Below are 24,967 nucleotides of genomic sequence, written 5' to 3'. Positions count from 1 at the left end.
AGCCTTGTATTTGCTTGATTTACTTCACTGAAGAGCAAGGGGAAGCCTTGCGGGTGGACACAGCAGCTCCAGAACAGACCCGGAAGTCAGGCCTCCCAGAAAGGCTCTGTGATGGGGACAAACGGAAAGCATCCACCACTCCTTTGTACAATGTGGGAGACGCCACCAAGCGCCTTAACCACTAGAGGGCAGGACTGAGCGTATCCCTAAGCCACCTAGAAGCAATTTTCTTGCCCCCACCTCGCCCAAGCCTGCCGATTCCCCCCAACTCTACCCCACGGAAGATTAACTGCTTGGAATAGATGAACCTTCCCTTCCATCCCCAAGACTCTCCTCCAAACAGCACCCTAATTTGTCTCCACTTAGCCACAAAGCTCAGGACAAGAGCTTCTGGAATTGATGAGGCTTTTCCAAGAGTAATTGCTTCTGCTCTAATCACACTCTGTTTCTTGCTACCCACAGGGCTCCCTCCGCATTAGGACTGCTCGAAGGAATTAACAAATCAACCAAAATGCACTGCGCTCAAGTCTCTGATTTGCTTAATTCACGATGATGAGTCATTCAAAGCCAGGTAGTCACCTCCATGCTGAGCCCAGGTTCTTGGGCTCCCTGAAAGTGGAAACTGACAAGAGGCCAGTGTGCAACCCAGAGGTTTACTGGGGAGACACAAGGGAGCCAGCAACTGTGGGAAGAGGTTCCATCATCAGGTTCAACGAGGAAGAGTTTTTATTAGGTCCCTGGGTGGGGCCGCTTGTGTCCACACTCAGCCCAGAGTTCTGGTTCATCCCTCCCCTTTGGCCCATGACACTTCACTTTGCAGGCTGATGTTCCATACAGAGATTACAGGAGTGACTAGACTGGATATGAAGCCCTGAGACTGAATGCTGGCAGCTTTGCAAGGAGAGACTGGAGAGTACAGCACACGCTCCCTGTCTGGCCATGGCATGTCCTGTGTTGTCTTGGAACTCTAACAGCTACAAGGCCACCACCAGAGGAGGCCGCTAGTCCTTGTCGCTCTGGAACATCTCTGTCATTTAGTGAGTTAGGCTGCCTCGGGCACTTTGTCACAGTCACCAAATCTGGAACCAGGAGAAAACTTGGGCCAACCTGCTCCCACTGGGCTAGCGCCTCCTCCCCAGTCCTTGCTCACCCTCCTACTGGTCCAGGCTGCGTCTTGGACTGCCTCCATTTTCCCCACTAATTAAATGTCACCCGTCCAGCTGTAACCACCCAGAGATGCTCTCCAGACAATTCGGGGAAGGAAAACAAATAAGCTCCTTTTCATTTCTTACTACGCTCGTGGGACACTTGACTTTGTGCAGTTGGCTAAAACCAACAAGTAACAGCTTCCAAGAGAAGGTGTTAATTGGGCCTAGGACTCCAATTATAAGACAGAGGAAATGCCGCACAGGAAATAAACAGAGCAGCCCAGCAGGGGAGCCCCACGTGCGTGACTCACCGCACCCTGTGGTCATGATCCTCTCAACCAGTGCATTTCTCTTACAAGAAATGGAATGACCAGTTATTTTGGTCATGCTTGTTATCTGTCCTATTCCTTTCTGGAAAATGGCAGGGTAAAGATTTAAAAGCCAACTGGGATGTGACCAGTTGGCGTCCCATGGTGAAGGGAAAGGGTGTCGAGTTGGCCCTCATGTCTTAATGGACAGATACCTAGGTTAACGTACTTCCTCACTGAGCTCCACCCCCAGCCAGATTTTCAGAATAATGACGCAGAAACACCTGTGTGAAGTTCTTGCCCTGGTTCAAAAGATGAGGAAATCGTGCCCTATGCGATAGCCTTGTGGCTAAATCCTTGCCTTGCATGTGCTGGGATCCCGTATGGCGTGGTTTATTTCCCATCCAGCTCCCTGCTTGTGACCTAGCAAAGCAGTAGAGGATGGCCCAAAACCTCAGGACCCTGCACCCATGTGGGAGACCCAGAAGAAGCTCAGCTCTGGCCATTGTGGACATTTGGGGAGTGAGTCAGCTTACATGAATGCAGAGTCCCAAGCACTTCGGCCATCCTCCACTGCTTTCCCAGGCCACAAGCAGGGAGCTGGATCTCAAGCGGAACAGCTGGGTCATGAACTAGCACCCATATGGGATTTCAGCACTTGGAGGTGGAGGATTAACCAGTTGAGCCATGTAACACAATTTTTTTAAAAAAGATGTTTATTTTGGTTCAAAAAATTTTGAAATGAGTGCACACAAACGGACCTTGAAAACGCTCACAGAAAATGTGTATTATGAAAAAACTGCATGGAATTTCACATCTTCTGCACCAGAATAAACTTATCTGTCTTAAATCCGTTTCCCCACTAACATTTTAAGTTCCCTGAAGTACGGCAGAGTGAGCCTGAATTCTGAAGAGGCTCCAGACAAAACGACCTTGGCTTTGGCAATCAGCTTCCTGGTACCATAGTGCCCTCTGGTGGTCAATCAACGCCATGCATGTTAATAACCAATCACGTTGGGATCAGACTTGGATAAAGTTGATCAAGTCTGTTCTGGCCAGTCCCTGTTCTCGACTTCTGTCCAGTGACCTCACATTTCTCCTGACTGGAGTAGACAGAGCATGAGCCGGCAGTCAGGCCAACCTGTTCTCCAGCCACAACTCCCTAGCTCCACCAGTTAAACATCAGCCGAAGATCTGCTTTCCAATTGTGGAATCAGTTGCAGGGCGCCCTGGAGCTTCTGCCTCAGATCTTTCCTCGACATCCAAAATTCCAATTTCAACACTGTACCTATGGTAGCAAGTTAAGCCTCTGTCTGCAGAAACAGCACCCTATATGAGCACCAGTTAGAATGCCAGCTATCCCAACTGCCTCTTTTTTTTTTTTTTAATAATTTGGGCCTGGCACAGTAGCCTAGTGGCTGACCTCTTGCCTTCAATACCTGGGATCTCATATGGGCACCGGTTAGTGTCCCTGCAGCTTCACTTCCCATCCAGCTCCCTGTTTGTAGCTTGGGAAAAACATCAGAATCATAACTGAATCTCCTAACTAGTCAGTTCAGGGTTTTAAAACCACAGCTCACCATTTCACTTGGCGTAATTTCTGCTTTAAAACCAAGTGGTCATATAAATGAGAAGGCAGACACATTAACTGATAGATAAGAAAGTGGCAAGACAATTATCTTGGTTACCTTCATATTGCAATATAACAAGTAAAGTTAACGGTTCACAAAAAACACCTTTATTTTTTTAGTCTTCAAAAAAAATCTTTTTCCAAAATAATCATGATTAACTTACAAAAAATGGACATACACTATATCTTAAAAGCATTTCCCTTTAACGGGAAACTCAGCTTTCCAGGATAGAAACATTAAAAAGTTAAAAAACAAAACAAAACAAATGCAATAACAGTTGTGTTGTTGCCATCCTAAGACAGCACAGGAACCAGCGGAAGGCAAGGCAGGCGCTCACACCTCAGGCCCTTCTCCTCCAGGCACCAGCTGTGCAGGAGGAGAAAAAGACTGATCAACAAAAACACCACTGCACCTACAGACCTGCCAACTGCTCCTCAGCCAGCAAGGCCATCGTGTCTCTCCCCCTCCGTCCCGTCACCAGGGCCACCATGCCTCTCCCCTTCCGTCCCCAGTCACCACGGCCACCGTGCCTCTCCCCCTCCGTCCCCAGTCATCAGGGCCACCGTGCCTCTCTCCCTCCATCCCCAGTCACCAGGCCCACTGTGCCTCTCCCCCTCCGTCCCCAGTCACCAGGGCCACCGTGCCTCTCCCCCTCCGTCCCCAGTCACCAGGGCCACCGTGCCTCTCCCCCTCCGTCCCCAGTCACCAGGCCCACTGTGCCTCTCCCCCTCCGTCCCCAGTCACCAGGGCCACCATGCCTCTCCCCCTCCGTCCCCAGTCATCAAGGCCACCGTGTCTCTCCCCATCTCTCTGTCCCCAGTCATCGAGATTCACTGCTGGTTCCCAATAACACTCAGTGTCTCAACAACAGTGCCTAAGAGTTTGGCTTTGGGGTCCTGCCCTCAGGGTATCTCCCCCATCCTCGGAGCCACTGGAGGTCAGTCACGGCTTCCCCAGCTGGCTCTGTAATCCCTGCCCTGCGATCATGACAGACCAACATCTAAATAAAACAGCTTTAAGTGGGGGGGGCGTCTTACCATTGTTATATTATTTCCATTTAGCAATATTTGATCTAGTTTAGTGATCCTTCTTCCTTCTGGTGTGATTTCACTACAGATTAAAAACAGAACAAAAGCATTAACAGTGGCAACGGGGGGGGGGGGGCTTGGGGGCTCCCTTTCCTCTCTAAAAAAACATTCATTTCTGCATAGAAATTGAACTTCAGCAATTGTACAGGTAAGCTTCAGAAATAAAAGTTTCCCATGGGCAAATTCTTTACCACAAGAATCTATGGGTAACAGAGGGGTCTGACAGCTGTAAGACCTAAGCCGGTGTGTAACCAATGCCAAGTGTGAAAGCAACCAGCAGTCCTCGCTGGCACTGTGACAGGTCAGTGCCGACATGCGACATGCGCAGACCGTTGAAGTGGTATCTTAAAACCCCCACATGTTTTTACCTACACCGGTTCCCTAGGGATTCACAATGAGCACAACTTTTATTAGCTTCTGTCAATGAAATGTGTCTTCCATTACAGCAGATAATGTCCTAACGTTCTTATGTAACTTTGCCGAGTAGTATAAAAACAAAGTCTCTGATTAAACAGAGACACTCCCCCCTACCGGTGTTGTGTTCTTCCTTTTTACCAGTACTCACAATTCGGTAACATCTTCTAATACCATATCTGAGAGAGGCAGCGTTAAGGATATACAAATCCCAGCAGGTGCAAAGCCAACTCTGGGTGCAACCTTGAACCCAAAGCGGCTCGAATGCAGCAGGCCGGCTGTTGGCATCTCCGCAAACACTGCCGGAGCCCTGGAAATGAGCTGGTGTTTATCACAAACCCTCAGCAACACGCTGGCCGACTAGGGTTCTAGGTTGGGAGACGGTTAGGGGAAGGCAAACAAAAGACAAAACACAGCCACAGCGGCCAAGTTTGGAAAAGGATACTGACAAAGTCATCAAAACCCAGGAGCGTGCCGACAATTTCTTTATCGCTCTTCATCACGATGTGGATTCTGGAGCCTATGCATTTATCCACCAGCTCTGTGTCAAGGGGAGCAGAGTGGGATTACACACACACAGGCACCTGCTGCTCGCCTACTGGGTGCAGAACACGCTCCAGATGCTAACCCAAGCTCACTGCCGGGCAAGCCGGACACTGCTCGTTCAGTGCAGGGAAGGCGGAGGGAATGGCAAGCGGGGCGCGCGGCCTTCTCGCCCAGCCCGACACCCCACAGCGCGGCCCTCCCTTTGGGGCGAGGGATCCTAACGCCGGCTTCGGAGCGCCCTTTCCCGCCTTCGACTCGGCTCGGCTCCGGGCGTCCCGGGACTCTCCCGTCCACGCGCGGCGGCAGGGACGCGGGAGCCCAGCCGAGCCGAGCCGCGAGGGGCTCCCCCACCCTGTTCCGAGGCCGGCGCCCCCCGAGTGCAGCCTCCCGCCCCGGCCCCCCGTTACCCAGCGGCAGCAACTGCGACGGGTTGGTCGTAGCGTTAGCCGCCATGGCGACGCCGGAAGGGGGCCTGCGTCCCGCAGCGACCGACGGCGACTTTAAAAGAGCGCGCCTGCGCCTTTCGGCGCTGCCCGGCAGGCCCGACCAATCGCAAGCCGAGCTGGGCCAGCAGGCGGGTGTTCGCTCGCGTTCTTCCACGGGCGGCCCGGCGGTTTCCTCGGGTTCCTGCAGTGGCGGCCGCCTGCTGTCCACCTCGTCGAGAACTGGTCCTCCACCCCACAGGGCAGCCAGCTGTGGAAAACCTTTCGCTTAGTGTCCCGCAGAGTTGCTTCTCGTCTTCACACAAAATTCTAAAGACCGATAAAAGTCAATTCGTATTTCCCGCCACCATTCACGGTTTGGCCAGGTTCCTCATTTTCTTGAGGTTTTCTTTGTTTATTTGTTTGTTGGTTGGTATCTAAAGTGATGCAGGGATTTGTGAAACAGTTGCTGAGTTTTTTAAAATCAGAAAATGAATAAAACGAACAATGAATTAGCTCATGTTTGCACTAGCACCCTACAGAATTCTAAGATGGCCTGTCTTTATGCGTTTTAAAGTATTTTAATTCTAGGTATGTGTATCAGACGTCCTCATGGGCAAAAACAGTGACTGTATCCAGTAAACATGGAGTGGCATATAGTTCCACGCACGTTCTGGGTCAATACCAAGAACTTCCTAATATAGAAAAGAAATCGTAACACCTTGAAACATTTCTGCCATTTTTTTATTTTATTTTATTGTATAGTTGTTGACAATCTTTACATAGTTAATTATGGTTAACAAAAAAAAAAGGTTCAGGGGGTATAGGGAAGTGGGTAATACTATTATGTCCATATTGTTTCTGCCATTTTTTAAATTAGCATTTATATAATCCCCCCGGAGGCTGGCACAGTGACTTAAGCAGACACAGGTGATGCCACATCCCACATGGGCACTGGTTCAAGTCCTAGCTGCTACACTTCAGATCCACCTCCCTGCTATTGTGCCTGGGGAAGCAGCCCAAGCTGCTGCAGCGCCTGGAGCCCCAGCGACCCAGATGGAGTTCCCTGCTCCTGGCTTTGCCTGGCCCAGCTCTGGCTGTTACAGCCTTTTGGGAAATGAGCCAGCAGATCGCTTCTCTCTCTCTTTCTCTCACTGTTGCTGTGTGTGTGTGTGTGTGTGTGTGTGTGTGTGTATAACTCCGCCTTCCAAATAAATAACTCTTACCAAAAGAATAATTCTACTGAATCATAGAAGCTACGCTTGACTTAGAAAGTCTACTGTTATTTTCAGTTATGCTTAGGACAGAATGGAAGTGTTACATCTCAAGACCAGAAGTGAAAAATAAATGTTAAAATTACCTAAACTAAGGGATGTGCAACTAGTTAAGGGAATTTCATAGTCAGTTATGGTAACAATACCAAGTTCTAGTTGAAGCACTATGCTTCAGTTTGTTACAAAACTGCACTCGATAAAACTTGCTTGTTTTGTTAGTATTCCCTTTAAAATGATATGAGATTTACTGAATTGAATTAAAACGTGTAGTGCAATCAGTAAAGTTATTTCTAAAGCCTTCTGATAACAGAGCTCATATATTTTGCAGAATATTAGACAGAATGTAAACAATTTAAAAAAGAAAGTGCAGTGGTGAAATAATTTTACACTGTTTCCATGTAAGCTTTCTTTATTGTCAACAACATCCTGCTTCAGGTCTTAAATTGCACCCAACTGCTTTACATATTCAAGTGAAAAGAAAGAAAAATTGAAACACAATAAACCTCGAGTAAACAATCCAAGATTGAATAACAAATTAAGAAGCTGCGTGTTATTAGATATGTGAAAGGAAGGAAATTTAAGAGAAGCCAAAGACCTTAGAGATCCAACTCAAAGAGAGCAGGTGCAAGGGAAACCTCGCAAGCCCCGCCCCCGTCCCGTAGACCCCTTCCCATTGGTCCTGGTCTCCGTCAGCCCCGCCCCCGCCGGCAGACCCCACCCCCCACGCCGGCGGCGGCCTCGAGTCAGGTGACAGCCCGGAAGCTACGGAAGCGGATGGAGGAAGTGCGGCCGCGGGCCCCGGGTGCGCGGCCCTCTAGAGGCGTCCTCGCTGACACCTGCCGCCCTCCGCGCTGCGTCCTCCGGGGCCCGCGAGGTCCGTAGGCCCGCAGCCTTCAGCGGTTCAGGCCGTCGCGGTGAGGGCCCGCGGTGGCTCCTCATGGAGACGGCCGGGAGGGGCAGCGATGGCAGCCCCCGGGGGCCCGTCCTGCACATCGTGGTGGTGGGCTTTCACCACAAGAAGGGCTGCCAGGTGAGGAAGGGGCCCGTCCCCCGCGGCGCCACCTGCCCTCCTCCTCCCCACTGGCCCTTCTTTCTTCTGCCCCTGGACACTGGGACGGGCAGCGGAGGGGGAGAGGGCGTGAGAGCGAGGGACACAAGACGGGCCTTTCTTTTCCCCCAACTCGTCCCTTGCAAATGGAAATCTTGAGAAACATGGAGTGCCGGCACCCTGTTGTCACTTTATAGCGAGTGTCGTGAGCGTCCGCTGCGGCAGGTGGAATGCACCTCTGGGGAGGTGGACTTGCGTTGTGGATGGGCTGGAGGGCTGAGCGGCCGTCCTGGGATGGCTAGACTTGACCCGTCCCCCTTGGGCCCTGGGGGGTGCTGTAGGATCAAGGCCGGAGCTGGCGCTTGTGGGGAAGTGGACCTCCCCCAACCAGTTGCGATAATGGCAGGTGTATTTACTAAGCACAGTGTGCAAATAGAAAGGTGTTGTTCGACTTAACTTTACAAACCGTTGAATCCAGGGTCTGAAATGGAACATGCGTTGTGTAGGTCTTGTAGGCAAAGGAACAAGACAGAAACCGGATTTCTGTCACAGGCCAGCCAACACCGGAAGGCAATGATGTCATGATATGCTAATGAACAGTAAATTAAAATGGTTTTTTAAAGAATTCAAAAATAATGATTTCCACCATTGGCAATAATGCTTGTTTTCTTGCCCTTCACACACACACACACAAAGAAATACTAATATTTTAGAAGGGATATTGGCAAGAGTTAAGTTCATTAAAGGATTTTAGCAAAAGTGGTGAAGGAAGTGGACAGAGGGCTGTGTCGTGTGTTTTAAAGACTGCTTCACTTTAAAACATTATATTCCTCGTTCATTGCATAACGATGTAGAAAGACGCCAAGGAGGAAGTAGTGTTGCTCACTGTGCTTTGAAAAGATTGTATCTCAGAACAGTAAATCCAAGTCTTTATTTTTTGATTAAGATTTATCTGTTTTGGAAGAGAGAGAGAGAACTTCCGTCTGCTGTTTCACTCCCCAGATACTGACAAAATGCCAGTAGCTTCATCTGGGTCGCTCTGGTGGTTGACAGGGACTCAAACACTTGGGCCATTTTGCACTGCTTTTTCCAGGAAGGACACTGACTAGCACCCACATGGGATGCTGGCATCATGGGCAGCGGCGTTACATGCTGTGTTGCAGTGCCAGGTGTGATCATGGACAGAGAGTGATTTCAGATTGTCCATAATATGCAAAGGTGGTGTCCGTCAGCAGCAGATATTTCAGTATGTGAACGTATTTTAAAACTCCAAATGTTTCAATGTAATAATTGCCATGCAACTTTTTGTACATGTCCAGGGAGTAATTGACACTTTTGAGGAGGTGGAATGACCTTGTCAAGGTCACGCTGCCAAGCAGACTTGGAAAAAGACCTAGAATTGCATCCTGTGCTATAGGTATTCATTCTGCTCTGGCCTTTCAGGAGTTTTTCAGGGCAAATGTGTGGTGTATACTGCTTTGGATAAGAAAAGAGAAATCTAGATGGATAGAGACAGAATCAAATCTCTTAATTTTTGCTGTGAGCTGAAGTCAAGATTGCTGTTTTGTTAGTGAAACTAGTACAATTCATGTTTCCAGAAAGGAAAAAAAACATGTCAGACAAAAAGTGTAAAGCTGCCTAGAAACATGATCCAAGAGGCACTTTGGGCGGAATCAGCCCTGTGAGTGTGTGGTCTCTACCTTGTTCTCGGTGTGTGCCCTGAGGTAACGTGACTGGTTTTCTGAAATGGAGACCAGCTGGGAGTAGGTAGGACTGGGAGACTTGTCATCGCAGCCCCGTGACCAAGTCCAGGTTGCATAACTACGCTTGACCGTCTCCTTTCCTTCTCCCACATTCTTTTTAAGAATCCCAACCTGGCTGACTTTGTTGGCGATCATCTTAACACACTCTCTTCAGTGCCCGGATGAGCAAACCAAATCCAGACCAGCTAAGTGACTTGAGCCACTGTGGCACTAACATCGAAATCCAGGTGTCCCTACTCATTATAATGATATCTCTTGCTGTTTTTAAAATACATATGCCCAAATTTATCATTTTTTTCCATTCACAAATGTACAATTCAGAGACATTAAAGAGGCACAGATTGCCTAGCCATCACCCCATCTATACCCAAAACTTTTTCAACATCTCCAACAAAACTGTATACTCGCTGAAAAATAAATGCATACATCTCCACCTCTCTTTTTAAAAAAGGTTTATTTCTTTTTAAATTTTTTTAAATTGGAAAGTCAGATATGCAGAGAGGAGGAGAGAAAGAGAGGAAGATCTTCGTCTGTTGATTCACTCCCCAAGTGGCTGCAGTGATCAGAGCTGAGCTGATTCCAAGCAGGAGCCAGGAGCTTCTTCCGAGTCTCCACGTGGGTGCAGGGTCCCAAGGCTCTGGGCCGTCCTCGACTGCTTTCCCAGGCCACAAGCAGGGAGCTGGATGGGAAGCAGAGCAGCCAGACCATGCACCAGTTCCCATATGGGATCCGAGCGCATGCAAGGAGAGAACTTTAGCTGCTAGGCTACTGTACTAGGCCTAATAAACCATTTTTACATTTGTGTTCTGTTGCTTTTTCAAGAGCTAAGATTTAATGATTTTAATGGAATTACTAGGTTTTCTCTGAAAAACTATGACTCACTAGTAATTCTGTTAGTTTCTTGTTGTTGCTTAATGGTGTTAGCTTTTTTCCAAAAACGCAAGACGCCAAACACAAGGAGCGAGCCACACCAGAGGTCCTTATTTCCGCAGGGGAAGTAGCTGTGGGGCAGAGAGAAAGCAGGAGTGGAGATAGAAGAGTGGAGTGGAGGACCAGGAGAAGAGGAGAGAGAGAACAAGGGAAGGGGCGTGTCTTTGTATGCTTGAGGGGGAATGGGGAGTGCCACATCAGGGAAGCAGACACCAGGGATACATGCCTCAGGGCATTGTTTGAACCTGACGGTCTCTAAGCTTACTTAGGCAAGTGAGCCTTCAGGGGGAAGACCTAGGAGAGTTGAGGTGGTACTAGGTAATCAGGCATTCAAGGGGGCCCTGAGTCCAGGCTGGTGGGGTCAGTCTCAGGGTCTTTGTTTTTGAGTCATTTCTTACAAATGGAGTTTGGACGGTCCAGCACAGTAGCCTAGTGGCTAAAGTTCTCACCTTGCACACGCTAGGATCCCATATGGGTGCCGGTTCCCAGGTGTCCCGCTTCCCATCCAGCTCCCTGCTTGTGGCCTGGGAAAACAGTTGAGGACGGGATCCTGCACCCATGTGGGAGACCCAAAAGTGCTCCTGGCTCTGGCTTCAAATTGACTCAGCTCCAGCCATTGCGGTCACTTGGGGAGTGAACTATAGGACGGAAGATCTTGCTCTCTGTATATCCACCTTTCAATAAAAATAAATAAAAAAAGAATGGTCATTCTAGATCATTCTCTTCTTTTAAACCAGGTTAGCAGGTGTTGTCAGAGGCTGTAATCTGGAAGGTTTTCCCAAGGATGGATTAATGAGATATCTCACATTCCATTGTAAGGTTTTCCCTGCAGTATAGAGGATGAAAATGCATGGCCCAGACTCCCATTCTTGTTTGTGATTTTTAAGCTTTAGATTCAAGTGTTCTGAAGTAAAATCTTTGTTTAGAAGTAAGGCTTTTCAGCGTTCTGCTTGGCTAAGCATGATCATTTACTTTGGTTTTTCACCTGAACTACAAGGTGAGAACCATCTTCTGTCACAAGTACAGTCAGTCTGTGGCAGATATGCTAATCCAGCTGCACCTGTAGAAGACGTCCATTCGTCTTGTTGACTCATTTTTTCCACCTCTTTTTAGATGAAAAATTCCTTTGCCTAAAATGGACACGTATGGTCTTTTCCCCGTCACTTGTGTTTGAATAACCTGTGAGAGTGCATTCTGTAGGGAACTTGTTCCCCGAGGCAGTTTTGAGTTTATTGAGATGTTTAACATGTAGCATATTTTAAGTAATTTACCTACCAAGTTACTAAAAATCATTTTTTTAAGTATTTATCTGTGCCAGCTTTTTTCTTCTTCAATTTTTTTATCTACCATTTAGCAAAGGAATTTCTTCCTTAAAAGTTTACCCGATAGGGCCCGGCGGCGTGGCCTAGCAGCTAAAGTCCTTGCCTTGAACACGCCAGGATCCCATATGGGCGCCGGTTCTAATCCCAGCAGCTCCACTTCCCCTCCAGCTCCCTGCTTGTGGCCTGGGAAAGCAGACGAGGACGGTCCAATGCTTTGAGACCCTGCACCCGCGTGGGAGACCTGGAGGAAGTTCCTGGCTCCTGGCTCTGGATAGGCACAGCACCGGCCGTTGCGGCTCACTTGGGGAGTGAATCATCAGACGGAAGATCTTCCTCTCTGTCTCTCCTCCTCTCTGTATATCTGACTTTGTAATAAAAATAAAAGAAATGTTTTTAAAAAAAGTTTACCTGATAAAAGAGAAGTGTTTTACAAAAAAAAGAAAAAAGGTTTACCAGAAATCGGACTCTGACCTGAGATAACCTGTTTATAGCTTTATAGTAAATTTGTTTGTCCCAGATTCTGAGTTCCAGAGTTGTATTTTTCCTGATGTGTAAACTATATTTGACAGACTAGCATAAGCTACAGTGCATGATTTAATCGGGTTGTGTCAGATAAGCTAGTTCTCTCCTGGGTAAGTTGGAACTTTTTTATAAATACTCAACACAGTAGAGAATCATCATTTTTCAAAGTAAGGTTATAGAAATTGGAATCACTTTTTGAATTTTGACTACTTTTATTACAGGGTTCATGATTTTGGAGACATAGGCAGCAGGTTTAATTTTCAAATAGATTTTTTCTTGTCAGTCTGTGCTGCTAAAAGTTACAGGAACAAGTGTTAGCAGTAGTGAGGCAGGAAGGCAGTGAGAACCGGCAGTGAGCAGCCTGTTCCCGTGGGAAAGGCCCCGGCTGTAGCAGAATGTTGCAGAGTCACTTGGCTACCTTCAGGCCCCGAGCCAGTCAGGTTTTGGTAACGATGGCTCTCCACCAAGCATGTTGATTTGGCACCAGCTCTTGGCAGCATTTTGTGGTGATAATGTGAAACATTCAGGAGATGTGGAGATTCTTATTGGAAGCTAAGAGTTCGAAACTGCAGCAACAAAACTGTGGAGGATTACATTTAGAGCGTATTTTTTGAAAATTGGAAGAATTATGGAGAGAAAGAGAACTTCCATCCACTGGATCGCTCCCCAAAAGTTTATGATGGCTAGAGCTGAGCCAGTCTGAAACCAGGAGCCAGGAGCTTGTTCTGGGTCTTCCATGCAGGTGCAGAGTCTCAAGGCTTTGGGTCGTGCTCGACTGCTTTCCCAGGCCATAGGCAGGGAGCTGGATGGGAAGTGGGGCCACCAGTGCCTGTATGGGATCCAGGTGTGTGCAGGGTGAGCACTTTAGCTGCTAGGCTACCACACTGGGCCCCAAGGTGTCTTTTAAATGCTGCTGGTTTTAAAGGAACTTGGTCCTGAGAGAATGCGTTTTCTAGTCTCCCGCAGCACTTTTACTTCTTAAGCTGTAATACCTTGGTGGGAATTTTTCAGATTTTGTGTATGCTGAAATCATAAAAATGTCTGAGCTCTCCAGACAGCAGCATTAACAGCTAAGAGCACTGGAAGTTTTCATACAGGCTGTGACAACTTCTTCCGGGTCTCCCACGCGGGTGCAGGGTCCCAAAGCATTGGGCCGTCCTCAACTGCTTTCCCAGGCCACAAGCAGGGAGCTGGATGGGAAGTGGAGCTGCTGGGATTAGAACCGGCGTCCATATGGGATCCTGGCGTGTTCAAGGCGAGGACCTTTAGCTGCTAGGCCACACCGCCGAGCCGGCATTCTGGTTTTTCAGTCCACTTCCCATGCAATAAGCTGGATTGAGCTGGTGGGACCCAAATCCACACGCATGTGGGATCCCGGTGCATGCGAGGCCAGGAGTTGGCCACTATGCTGCTGCGCTATGTCCCTTTCACTAGTTTGGTTAGTGCTGCAAAGAACTCTCTTGTTATCAAATCTTTGCACCTTTTCTCTAAGTATGGGCTGTATGTTAGTCATTTTTACCTGTGAATGTCAACATCAATTTTTTGATTGTGTTGGCTTAGTAGTTAAGGCTCTCATTGGGAGGCCCGCATATCCATGTTGTGCACCTGGTTTGAGGCCCAGGTCAGCTCCCTGTTCTGAGGTGGCCGCTGATGACGGTTTATATCACCCACGTGGGAGTCCTGGGTGGGGCTTCCAGCTCCTGGCTTCAACCTTAACCAGCCCGGCCTATTTCTTTTTTCTTTTTTTTTTTCTATATTTGTTTACTTTTAAAGAGTTACAAGGAAAGAGAGAGACAGAGATCTTCCATCAGCAGGTTCGTACCCAGGCGGCTGTAACAGCCGGGCTCTGTCAGGCTGTAGCCAGGAGACAGAAGTTTGTTCCAAGTCTTGTACTGGAGTGGAAGGTGCCCAAGTACTTGACCCATCTTCTGCTACTTTTTATCAGATCATCAGCAAGTTATGCATTGGAAGTAGAGCAGCCAGTACACAGAGTAGCACCCCTGAGAATTGCCAGGTTAACAGTCAGTGGCTTTACCTGCTATGCTACAGTGCTGGTCCCTAAACACAACTTTAGGTAGTTTGGGTGACTGTCTTAATGGAAAATGCTACTTCTACTGTGACGGTTTCTTTTATTTGAATATAAAATGTGTTGTGCATGCCTCTGACCCAGCTTGGCTTTTTGAAAAGATTTTGGCTGGAGCTGGTGTTGTGATCCAGTGAGGTAAATCCCCGCCTGCAGTGCTGCCGCCCTTCTCGGAGTGCCAGTTAGAGCCCTGGCTGCTGTGTTCCTGAACACGTCCCCTGCTGTTGGACCTGGGGAGGCAGAGGAGGATGGCTCAAGTGCTCCCCCCACCTTTTTTTGCTTTTCAGTGAGAGTTTCTAATCAGAGGCATTACAGATGAAGCTCTCTAGTTTTATATAAGTAGCTCTGCAAAGCTAGTTTGCTACTTGAAGTTATTTTTCTGAACTACTTAGACATCAAACTGTGTTGCTGAATATCTAGGGTATTTCTGATTTTGTCAGTTATATCTGTGCAAATGTTGATGTTTTAGTGACTGCCAAGTCCCTGTAACAGTGCCAGTTATTCTCAGATCCGGTATAACTGTATCATTAATTTTCGTGGAGCTGAATGCCTGTTGGTAGAGTTTCTCAGTTATAGCCTTCATATATAAAGATTTCTCTCCTAGAAAAAGTATGTCTTTAAAAGAAATATCGTCCAGTATTTTACTCTAACACTGTTACACTGTTTCATGTGTGTACACCGTATTGACACCAACAAGATGTTATGTTCTTCTGTATAGCACTGCACCAATGTCATTCTGGTTTCACTACAGCAATACCGTTCACAATTAGACAAAAAAAAGTATGCATTTTAAACAGTCAAATGTATTTTCCTGTTCATAATCCAGTACTCCATATGAAGGAATATGAATACTATTGGCACTGTAGTAGAGCAGGTTAAGCCACCACTTACAGTGCCAGCATCCCGTATGAATACCGGTTCAAGTCCTGGCTGGCTGCTCGCTTCCAATTAAGGCCTTGCTTATGTGCCTGGGAAAGGCAGTGGATGTCCTGGCACCCACATGAAAGGCCAAATGAACCTGCTTGCTCCTGGCTTCTGCCTCGCCCAGCCCCTGCCATTGTGGCCATTTGGGAAATGAACCAGTCAATGGAAGATCGCTCCCTCCATCCTGCTCTCGCTGTCTCTGTAACTCTACCTTTGATACATAAAGTAAGTCCTTTCAAGGAAAAAAAATATAGAATAGTAAACTTCTATTTTAGGTAAAATATAATGTAAGTATTAACATTTTATTCACTGAAATCCATAAAAACAAATGATTTAGAGGGCCGGGCGGCATGGCCTAGCGGCTAAAAGTCCTTGCCTTGAACGCCCCGGGATCCCAAATGGGCGCCGGTTCTAATCCCGGCAGCTCCACTTCCCATCCAGCTCCCTGCTTGTGGCCTGGGAAAGCAGTCGAGGACGGCCCAAAGCTTTGGGACCCTGCACCCGCGTGGGAGACCCGGAAGAGGTTCCTGGTCCCAGCATCGGATTGGCGCGTACCGGCCCGTTGCGGCTCACTTGGGGAGTGAAACATCGGATGGAAGATCTTCCTCTCTGTCTCTCCTCCTCTCTGTATATCCGGCTTTCCAATAACAATAAAAAAAATCTTTGAAAAAAAAAAAGCAAATGATTTAGAATAAGATACTTTTCTCTATTTCAAACCATTTCTTTTTGATTGAAAAGTCTCAGTAGTGCCGTTTCTGTCTTTCGTTTCTCTGGGCATCCAGTGTAGGCGTGCAGCCATAAAATACTGTCCCAGGCAGAGGGATAAGAATGTGAAGCACATGCTGTTTCAAAAATCAACAGTTTACAAATATATTGATTTGTTACTGGCTTTACAATATAATGAAAAGGAAAAATAGCCATTTTATTATGATGTTGACTTTTCAAGAGATCTGGGAGAGAAAACACAGTTGAGAGAAAATATGTGTTTGACTTCTGGGACTTCTCTTGTTTTAAGTGGAGAACATGACAGAGACTTGGTTAGGGTGCTCAGAACGTTATGACTGTTAAGAAGCAGATAGATTGTGTTTCTCAGGGAAAGGGACAAGACTCTGGGATGCCTAGAAAGGAAGCAGGGTGGCAGGACGGCTGCCTGAAGGCTGGGACAGCTTCCTGTCCTCTCCTCCGGAAGCCACTGTGTCAGCGCCCGGAGGCTCCTGGATGCCACCTTTGTGGGACAGTAGTTTGCCACTGTGACCTCTGTTGTTTGCATGTTTGACAGGGCAATGAATGTTGCATTTTAAAAGAACCAACGGGGGCTGCACAGTGGCATAGCACACTAATCTTCCACCTGCAAGTCCTGGCATTCCATACAGGCACTGGTTCGTGTCCCGGCTGCTCCAGCAAAGGATGGCCTGACTCCTTGGGCCTCTGTCCCCATGTGGGAGACCCTGAGGAGTCTCTTGGCTCAACTTTGGCCATTGTGGCTGTTAGAAATTTCTCTCTGCCTCTCCTTGTCTCTCTGTAAATTTGCCTTTCAAATAGAAATAAATCTTTAAAACTCCAAAGTACTCAGAGTTCACAGTAGAGTAGTGTGTTCTTTTGTTTTGTGGTGTTTCTTTGTTTTCTGTCTTTTTTTCTGAGGATGTGGTCAACGGAATCTGACTCAAAGACACCAGTTTGATTTTTGGCCTGTGCAAAGAGTCATGTGATTATTTTTGCTAATCTAGGAAGACAACCATACGTGTCCCTTTCTTGATAATTCATTCAGAATTAGAAAAAGTGCCTTTTGTTTCTGGTGATTAGAGCATCTTTGTTGATTCCACCTTTGCATAGGCAGCCAGGATCCTCCTCTCCATTTGTAATCATGCCAACTTGTAAAGTATTACTGTGACCCGGATCTGAAGATTTGATCAATGAATGTAGGTTACATGTAGATAGATATTTGTAATTTGTACAGTTTAAGAATACTGTGGGGACGTGTTTGCTAGATCTGTTGCATGTTGAAAATGTGAATGCCCCACTGACTCCATCTTTGATACCCCTCCCTGGAAGTCAAGGGGTGAGGGTAAAAGTTTTATTTTGTAATCAAGGTTTGGTCTTTGTGGGTAACCATCCCTAATCCTGAAAATCTCTGAGGTTCCCACCAGGATTCATGTAATCTGTGTAAACTTTGGTGTGGTTGATTGGAGACTGTTACAGTGACAGGTGCGCCTATCATTTAGAAAGTTCTAGAGGACTTTAGGCACATTTGGACTTTGGAAACAAAGCCCAGTTGTTGTTATGTTTAGCTTAAGCCACTTGAATACTATTGAACACTGTAGTAATGTATTAAAAACTCTTTACTGATTTTAAAAAAGCTATGTTCAGTAAGTAATAGATAGTTGATTAAACAAATAATACCATATAGCCCTTAAAATTGATATGGTTTTATATAAAAGATGACCACAAGCACTTCCTAATTTGTGAAAAATTCTGACAGAGTTAAGGGGAGATGTACTCGCATGTCTTCTGAAGATTTAGCTGGGAAGTTTGTCAATAGCCAGAAGTTTAATTAATTAATAAAAGTAGTATGTTTGACATATTTTCCCATGGGAACCTATCAAGCAGTTTGTGTAGCTGTTTTGGAAGGCAGCTGTGCTCACCACTATGCCACCAACACCTACTGTGTAACTGTTTTGACTTGAAGCCATTGCAAGTGTTTTTTGGCAGCAAATCTACCAGAGGAGAAAGGAATTCTAGAGAGCCGTCAGCACACTGCAGAGTGTACAAGCTATGAATGAGCTGTGTTCTGAAAGATAGCTGTGAAATTCTAAACACATTTCAGTCAGCTAGAACAGCTTTAATTTACCCATGGAATGTAGGCAAAATCTACACATATTTATGATTTACTGTATCTTGACTTCCAGCTAACTAAAATTGCTGCAAAACGGATTGCCTTCTTGCAGAAGAGGTAGACCTGGGTGGGTGGGTGTGTGTGTGTGTGTGTGTGTGTGTGTGTGTGTGTGTTAAAATGGCTGTAATGGCTGGAGCTGAGCTGATCCAAAGCCAGGAGCTCTCCTGGGTCTCCTATGTGGGTACACGGTCTCAAGAGTTTGAGCCATCTGCTGCTTTCCCAGACCATAATTAGGGAGCTGGATTCAAAGTGGAACAGCCAGGACACAAACCGGTGCCCACAGGGGATGCTAGCACCACAGAGAGAGGTTTAGGCTACTATACCATGATGTTTTTCTCCAGCACATTTTAAAAATTCACTTACAAAAAGTCTGTTTTGCTCAAATGGAATCTAGATAAGATCTATACTGTATTTATTGATATGCTACTTTGTAAACTGAAAAGTATATATTTTCTTTTGCTATTGTAGCGGATTATCCTGATTGGTGACTTAAACTAACACACATTTATTAGCATTCCAAAGTGTACAGTTTGGAAATCAATTTTATTGGCCTAGAAATCAAGGTGTCTACTGGATTCCATTTCTTCTGGAATGGGGAGAGTGAATGTTCTGGTCTTCTCCAGAGTCTAGAGGTCACCTGTATGCCTGGTTTCATGATATCATCTTCGAAGACAGTAGCACATGATCTTCATCTGTCTCTCTGCTTGTCTCTTATGAAGACCCTTTCAACTTACTTTGGGCCCACCGGGATCGTCTGGAGCTAAGGTTCTTTTATCATCCTGCAAAGTGCCTTTTGCACCTGTGTGTGTCTTAGTAACCTCCTCATGACCAGAGCAAATACCTGAGACGAACTCCTGGGGAAGGAAGGAGGTTTGTTTTGGCTCATGGTTTTGAAGTATTTAGCTTTCCAGTTTTTATGGAATAGTACATTAAACATTTGTGGACATTCCTTTGTGAATATGTAAGAGTATCTGTGAGATAAATTTGTAGAACTGAATGCTGAGTCAAAGGTATTAAAATATAAACTTTGGCAGTTCAACTTTTAAAGCATTACTTGAGCAGATAACGCTTCATGAAGCAGGTGGCTCCAAGCCAGAAGTAGTTGGAACTGCACTGAATGAGTAGGGGTAGGAAAGGAACAAAGAAGTTATTTGATTGGTTAAGGATTTAGAACTTGCCTGGAGTAACCTGGTGGTAGTGCAAAACAATCTCATGCTTAGTTGGCACCCTGTGATGGGCTGAACTTAATCTTTGTTTTCTTTTATTTTCAACCTTATGTGTCTGTTTACTTAAGTGGAGACACTTGCTTACTGGGTGGCTCCAGGTTAGCAACAGATGAATGTGTTGTTGTCCTTCTAATGCTGACAAATTTCCTCTAACTTGCTGTACCAATTTTCAGTCACATGACCATGCTTGTTTTCCCACACTGATGTCCAAACATTAATGATCTTTTTAATGTTATTCAGCAGATAAGTAAAAATTCACTAGTTCAAATTACATCATCAAAGTTAAAAATAAAGTTGAGCAATGTTTGTTCAAGAGCAATGTATTTCATGATGTATTCATAAGAATTTGGGTCCGTGAAGTTGTACATTTATTTAAAAACCATTTCTTTGCCAAGTATATTTTATTTTATTCTTAAAATTTTGTTGTTGGAAAGGCAGTTAGGAGAGAGAGAGAGAGAATCTTCCCTGTGCTGTTTCACTCTCCAAATGGCCTCAACAGCTGAAGCTAGGCTGGTCTGAACCCAGGATCCAGAAGCTTCTTCCAGGTGTCTCACGTGGGTGCAGTCCCAAGCACTTGGGCCGTCCTCCGCTGCTTCCCCAGGCTGGCAGCAGAGAGCCGGATCGGAAGGGTCAGAAGTAGAGCAGCCAGGACTTGACCCAGCACCCACATTTGATGCCAGTGCTGCAGACGGAGGATTAGTTTATTATACCACTATGCCAGCCCCTCCTGAGTGCATTTTAAATATATATTTATACATTAATTCTGATAGTTTCTAGGACCTGGCGCAGTAACCTAGTGGCTGAAGTCCTTGCCCTGCATGTACCTGGATCCTATATGGGCGCCGGTTCTAAACCCAGAGGCCCTGCTTCCCATCCAGCTTCCTGCTTGAGGCCTGGGAACACAGTCAAAGACGGCCCAAAGCCTTGGGACCTTGCACCTGGGTGGGAAACCTGGAAGAGGCTCCTGGCTCCTGGGTTCGGATCGGCTCAGCTCCAGCCATTGTGGCCATTTGGGGAGTGAATCAACAGATGGAAGATCTTCCTCTCAGTCTCTTCTCCTCTCTGTATATCTGACTTTGCAATAAAAATAAATCTTTTTAAAAATCTTATAGTTTCTAACAGTAGTGATAATTATTGTGAGCATTGAGAGTATTATATATTGGGGCCTTGATGTTGTGTAACCTGATGATGTATTTTCCTGTTTGATTTTTACTGTTAAATTGAGAAATGTAAGTTGGGATTTTTTTTTAAACATTTAATTTATTATTATTTTTTTTTTTTTTGGCCCAAACAAGATTTCAAGTAGTCTGTTTTATTTAAATCACTTTTCTTTCACCTATTTCATTCTTTTTTTTTAGTTTTATTTTTTTATTTTTTTTATTCAATTTATTCATTAATGACATTGTGTTGTAATTACATAGAATCTGGGATTCTTTTTTTTTTTTTTTTTTACTGAATTTTTTTTTTATTATTATTATTATTTTTTAAAAATATTCATTTATTCATTAATTACATTGCATTACATGACACAATTTCATAGGTACTGGGATTCCCCCCCCTTCACCCCAAACCCTTCCCCCATCATGAATTCCTTCACCTTGATGCATAACCACAGCTCAAGTTCCGTTGAGATTCCCTAATTAAAAGTTTACACCATACAGAGTCCAGCATCCCACTTGTCCAGTTCAAGTTCAACCGCCTCTTAGGGAGGCCCTCTCAGGTTTGTAGGCAGAGCCAGCAGAGCGTCACCTCGATCAATTAGAAGCACCAACATATCATCAGCAACAGTCCAGGTATGATGAGGCTGGTGCAGAGTCCACTGATTGACATAGTCCGTCTTAGGGTTTCCCCTTGTCCAGTTTTCCGCTGCAAGCATAAAGCTGAGGTGGTTGATTCATCTGCTCCATTTTCCATCTTTTTTTGATTAATGCTTTGATTCCTCCATTTTGTTCAGGGGAATCCCCCTAAAAAAAACTTTGAGGCATTCCCAGTCCAGGCTCCTACATGTACTACTAGTAAGCACAGTGCCCGCCACAGTCCATCACTCCGATCAGCTGCTGGTTTTAACCCCTGGATTGGTTCTCCCCCCACCCTCCCCCCATGGTGGGTTCCTCCACCTTGTTGCATAACCATAGTTCAAGTTCAGTTGAAATTCCCTCTTTGCAAGTATATGCCAAGCATAGAGTCCAACATCTTATAGTCCAGTCAAGTCCAACTACTTATTGGGTAGACCCTCTCTGGTCTGAGGGCAGAGACAGCAGAGTATCATCCCAGTCAAATAAAAGCACTAATATACCATCTGCAACAATTAACATCGTTATGGAATTAATTGACATGGTATTGAGCAGTCAACATTAAACATTTAATTTAAACATTTGAAAGAAAGAAAGGGAAGAAACGAAAGAAGAGATCTTCTGTCCACTGGTTCCCTCAAATGGTTGCAAAAGCTGGGGCTAGGCCAGGCTGAAGTCAGGGGCAGGAACTTTGGTGCAGGAAACCAACCGCTTTGGCTGTCTTCTGTGCTTTCCCAGGCTGTTAGCAGGGCGCTGGATCGGAAGAGGAGTGGCCAGGACTCCAACCAGCATCCGTATGGGATGCCAACGCTACAGGTGGCCATAGTGCCAGCCAGAGAGCTTTTTTTGATAATTATCAGAAGAGCTCCATAACATCAGCTTAGAAAATGTGTGTATATTACTGCATTGCTGCGTAGTGCTTCCCTCACACTGCTTGGCAAAGCACAGTATAATACCTGCATGATAAATATACAGAGAAGATAGCGAGAAGTGTGATTGGTGACTACGCTCTGTACATTCCTTTTTTGGGGGCGTCTTTAAAAATCGTCATTGGCAAGGCCTTTTACAGTTAGCTCCCTTGTGACTAAGCAGCAGCCCAGTCAGGCTCTCTGCTGGCTTTACTGGTTCAGTTGGGTGCTGTTGCTCCAGGTACTGTTTGATGACAGTTCTCAAATCTCACTCTCCAGTCCAGTTATCACCACTGCTCCCATGTGCCTCCCTGTACTTTGACATCTTAAAGCCATTGTATCGCAAAGGGGAAAGGCTTACAGGGCTTCCTCCTATTGCTACTTTTCTCCTACCATGCCTGAGGCTGATTGACAGTGTCAGATATTATCAACAGGTGTGAGTTGTCCACACTTCTGTCAGTTCAGCTCACTCTGATAAGCCACCTTTGCTTATCCTTTTAGGTTGAATTCTCCTATCCTCCCTTGATTCCGGGAGATGGACATGACAGCCACATTTTACCAGAAGAATGGAAATATTTGCCCTTCCTTGCCTTACCAGATGGTGCACACAACTACCAGGAAGGTATGTGATGGAAACATTAGTAGTCCTTTGGGCGGTTGTGCTGTGTTGGAGATGACTAGTCCTGCACTGGAGGCCCTCAGAGGCTGGTGACCTTGATCATCCTGCTAGAGCTGTGGTTGAGTGAGTGATGAGCCGGAGTCGGGAGGCTGCCGCTGGGAGCACTTCCTGCACTTAGTCTTCAGACTCCTCTCAGAGGGACACCAAGGGGCTCAGCTTGCTGGGCACCTAGCGGGAGACTTACTGGGTTTGAACTCAGGAAAGCACTGAAATGTTGGTTTCCTGCCCCTGGAGCTGTTACTGTCACAATGCTGCACTATCAGGCTCCCTTGTTGCATGCAGAGCTTGTTTGTACCCCCTAGAAACGAGTGCTGTGAAGTTCTGGCTGGCTATCCTGCCACCAGCTATTTAACCACTCTCCATGGCTACATGGTATTGAAGCTCCACCAAATTAAACCTGGTTTGATTGCCTGTTTTATATATAAAATTCAGTGTAAGAGGCATAGAGAGACAGAGATACCATCTCTAGTTCACACCCCAAAATGCCCCCACAGCAGCCTTTACCCGCCGCTCCCCAAGGCCAGCCCCAGTGTTGTTGGTTTTTATAACTACTTTCTTTTCATCTAGAACAGTTCCTTATACAGCATTTTATATAATGGTAGTCTCAGTTTGACCTGTTATAGTTCAACCTCCGGGCTTTTTTTGTGGTGAGTATGTGTTGGAAATAAGTATGACATGAGTTCCGGTTACCATTTTTGTATTAATGACTGCATTATGATGACTTCAAATGTCATTACTGATGAAAGTGTTTCATCTTGGTGTTTACATTTTTCTATGTCTTAGATACTGTGTTTTTTCACTTACCACCCAGAAATGGAAATGGAGCCACAGTATATGGTATCTCTTGCTATCGACAAATTGAAGCCAAGGTATGATAGATAAGTAATGGTAAACAAAAAGGGGGAAATCTCCAAAAGTTTTTCTTAGATTTTGGTCTCTTATAGAAATACATAATCTTTAGTTTTCATGTGGTACCAGTACTGCTGTCTTAGATTTTTATATGCAACTTTTGGTTATTTTTCTGGTAGTACCAATTAGTACACACCAAAATTTTTGCAAGTTTATGTTGGTGGTTTTAATCATGTTTGTATCATAATATTTGGTGTGTTGCTTTTAGAAGGTAAATCCTAAATTATCCATTTTTATTTAAAATACTGTATTTCAATGTTGGTACCATCTCTGCTCTTTTAAATTAATTATCTGAGAGCCTGGCATGAAGGCTCAGTGCTAAAGCCCTGCTTTGCCAGCTCCGGGATCACAGAGGGGCCAGTTCATGTCTTGGCTGCTCCATTTCTCTTCCAGCTCCCTGCTTGTGGCCTGAGAAATCAGTAGAGCATGGCCCAGTACCTTGGGACTCTGCATCTGTATGGGAGACCTGGATATGGTCCTGGCTTTAGATTGGCAAAGCTCCAGCTGTTCTAACCCTTGGGACATGAACCAGCAGATGGAAGATATTTTTCTTTCTCGTTCTCTCTGTCAGTCAGCCTTTCCAATAAAAAAGAAAAATAAGTCTGTTACTTATACATGTTTGGAAATTCCGTTTTTTTTTGTGAGAACAACATTTGTTTCTATAGGCACTAGGGACTGAGCTTACTACTGGGAGAAGCTTCATTCACTGCTCTTTCTTTCCCTGTTTTTCTCCCTTTATCTACCTTTTGATAAATAAAATATTGTTTTTATTAAAAAAAATAATAATAAATACTGTATTTAAGTTTCATAGTTTTCTTGAATTTTCTATTTCTAATGTTTGGTACATAATTTTAAAAAATGGAGTGTCATTATGTATTTTGTTTGCTTAATCAGTGTTATTGGGAAAGTAGAATTAACTTACAGTGACTTTCAGACACTTAGAAGATACCCTAAGATTTCAGTCGATTTTAAATTAACTGCTACCTCATGCCTGGCATATTATTATAATAGCTCTGAGAAGTAAATTAAACTAGACCAGGATGAGTGACCCTACTTCCTAGTTGGCTTATATGTAGCACTATCTTTGTTTATGAGTTAAAAATCTTTCTTTTTAAAAATGATTATTTATTTGGGCT

The 24,967-nt window shown here is 45.5% G+C and overlaps 2 protein-coding genes across 4 annotated transcripts in view; one reads left to right on the top strand and one right to left on the bottom strand.

Moving 5' to 3' along the window:
- Positions 1-3,178: 3,178 nt before the first annotated feature.
- On the bottom strand, positions 3,179-5,663 carry LSM5 (LSM5 homolog, U6 small nuclear RNA and mRNA degradation associated). Its single transcript, XM_004582384.3, has 5 exons — positions 5,543-5,663; positions 5,035-5,130; positions 4,741-4,768; positions 4,125-4,197; positions 3,179-3,453 (listed from the first exon to the last, which is right to left on the bottom strand). The coding sequence occupies exons 1-5, from the start codon at positions 5,586-5,588 to the stop codon at positions 3,421-3,423; spliced, it is 276 nt and encodes a 91-aa protein (XP_004582441.1). The 5' UTR covers positions 5,589-5,663; the 3' UTR covers positions 3,179-3,420.
- Positions 5,664-7,560: 1,897 nt separating this feature from the next.
- Positions 7,561-24,967, top strand: part of AVL9 (AVL9 cell migration associated) — a 40,296-nt gene continuing 22,889 nt past the window's right edge. Inside the window, exons 1-3 of one of the 3 annotated variants that reach the window (XM_058678259.1) lie at positions 7,561-7,861; positions 22,745-22,865; positions 23,706-23,791. In XM_058678259.1, the coding sequence (XP_058534242.1) occupies positions 7,769-7,861; positions 22,745-22,865; positions 23,706-23,791 (300 nt within the window). In that variant the 5' untranslated portion in view covers positions 7,561-7,768. The remainder of the gene's footprint in view (positions 7,862-22,744; positions 22,866-23,705; positions 23,792-24,967) is intronic. The other 2 variants (XR_009247291.1, XM_004582383.4) reach the window with 2 other exon arrangements.

This window comes from Ochotona princeps, chromosome 20, assembly GCF_030435755.1.
Source record: "Ochotona princeps isolate mOchPri1 chromosome 20, mOchPri1.hap1, whole genome shotgun sequence".
NCBI lineage: Eukaryota > Metazoa > Chordata > Mammalia > Lagomorpha > Ochotonidae > Ochotona > Ochotona princeps.
This window is presented reverse-complemented; position numbering and strand designations above follow the sequence as displayed.